Below are 1,691 nucleotides of genomic sequence, written 5' to 3'. Positions count from 1 at the left end.
TCCCAAAGATCCAGTCCCCCGGCACAAACAGAGTAATGTTGTGTATGTTGTTCAGTGTCAGGAGGGTGATCAGTCTTACATCGGGGAAACTAAACAGCCACTGGCCAAAAGGATGGACCAGCACAGAAGATCAACATCATCAGGCCAGGACTCTGTGGTCTACACTCATCTCCAGGCCAGAGGTCACTCTTTCAGGGATGAAGATGTTCACATCCTGGACAGAGAGGAACGATGGTTTGAGATAAGAGTAAAGGAGGCCATCTTTGTGAAAAGAAACCGTCCATCATTAAACAGGGGTGGAGCCTCCGGGTTCAACTGTCCCCCTCTTACAATGCTGTGATTGCTAGTATCACTCAGCCCTCTGTGAACAGTAAACAGCCATCAGGTGCTAATGATCCATTGTTAGGCTGATGGTCCTTCTTGAGCATGTGATCAGCTGGTTCTGGTTGTCAGCAGCAAACTGGTTGATCTACTCTGAGAAGGTGCTATTTAAGAGACTGAGCTGAATACAGCACTTCAGACTGAGGAAGTCTCTCGGATGAGAGACGAAACGTTTCTATATTTTTTTGTTGTTTTGTTTTTTTGAATGTCCAGAGGACCAGATTGAACTTTTTTGGACCTTATCAAAGGCCATCCCAAGGTTTCTCACACAGTCACTGAAGTTCCATCCATCCATTTTCTTCCGCTTATCTGGGGTCGGGTCACGGGGGTAGCAGCCTAAGTAGGGAGGCCCAGACTTCCCTCTCCCCAGCCACTTGGTCCAGCTCCTCGAGGAGGATTCTTTAAATCTGTAGTCTGGATTGGTTGGAACTCTGTGGTCCAAGTTGTTTTGGATTTTGTGGTCTGGATTTGTAGGAACTCTGAGTTCTGGATCAGTTAGTACTTTGTGGTCTGGATTGCTTGAGCCTGTGTTATAGAAGCTTAAAATTTGTGGTGTCTGTCTATTACAGAGCCCAGCAACGTGATCTCCATACTGATCTCCTCTGAGTTCTTGAGGATGGAGCCGTTGGTAAGTGTTGTTGACTTTAAAATGAAATGTGACTGTGTTGATGCTAAATCCAAAGCAAATGTGTTCATCCCCTGGCATTCTGATTTCTTGTTTTAACCTGAAGTTCAAATTACTTTTCCAAAGTCTGCTTCTTATTTAAACATTTCTATTCAGACAAGTTGTAAGCTGGGAAGTTTTCTTTTTGTTTTTGTCTCTGTTCTTTCAATCCTTTACATCTAAATACATTTATTTTATCTAGCTTTATTGTGAAACACTTTGATCTGGTTTGTGAAATGTGCTATTTAAAAAGGTTTTAGCACTTTGAAGATTCAAAATATTTTTATTGTTTGACAAAAATAAAACAAGACCAAAACAACATAAAATGCCGACTGTGATTACCTGTGTCAGAAATTTCTCCCACCCGGACCTTTAGCTGGTTTTGTTTATTTATTTGAGGTGGGTCGCTCACACCCCGTGCTGTGTGCTGTCATCTACAGAGCCCCTAAATATACAAACCGGATTCCAAAAAAGTTGGGACACTAAACAAATTGTGAATAAAAACTGAATGCAATGATGTGGAGATGGCAAATGTCAATATTTTATTTGTAATATAACATAGACGACAGATCAAAATTTTAATCTGAGTAAATGTAAAATTTTAAAGGAAAAAATGTTGATTCAAAATTTCACAGTGTCAACAAAT

General features: G+C 40.9%; 1 protein-coding gene across 1 annotated transcript in view; it reads left to right on the top strand.

Moving 5' to 3' along the window:
- Positions 1-950: 950 nt before the first annotated feature.
- Positions 951-1,691, top strand: part of sanbr (SANT and BTB domain regulator of CSR) — a gene marked incomplete at its 5' end in the record, with an annotated part of 66,761 nt that continues 66,020 nt past the window's right edge. The window contains 1 exon segment of the mRNA XM_037677510.1: positions 951-1,009. Within this exon segment, the coding sequence (XP_037533438.1) occupies positions 951-1,009 (59 nt within the window).

The sequence above is a fragment of the Nematolebias whitei genome, chromosome 1 (assembly GCF_014905685.2).
Source record: "Nematolebias whitei isolate Nwh7 chromosome 1, NemWhi1, whole genome shotgun sequence".
Classification (NCBI taxonomy): domain Eukaryota; kingdom Metazoa; phylum Chordata; class Actinopteri; order Cyprinodontiformes; family Rivulidae; genus Nematolebias; species Nematolebias whitei.
This window is presented reverse-complemented; position numbering and strand designations above follow the sequence as displayed.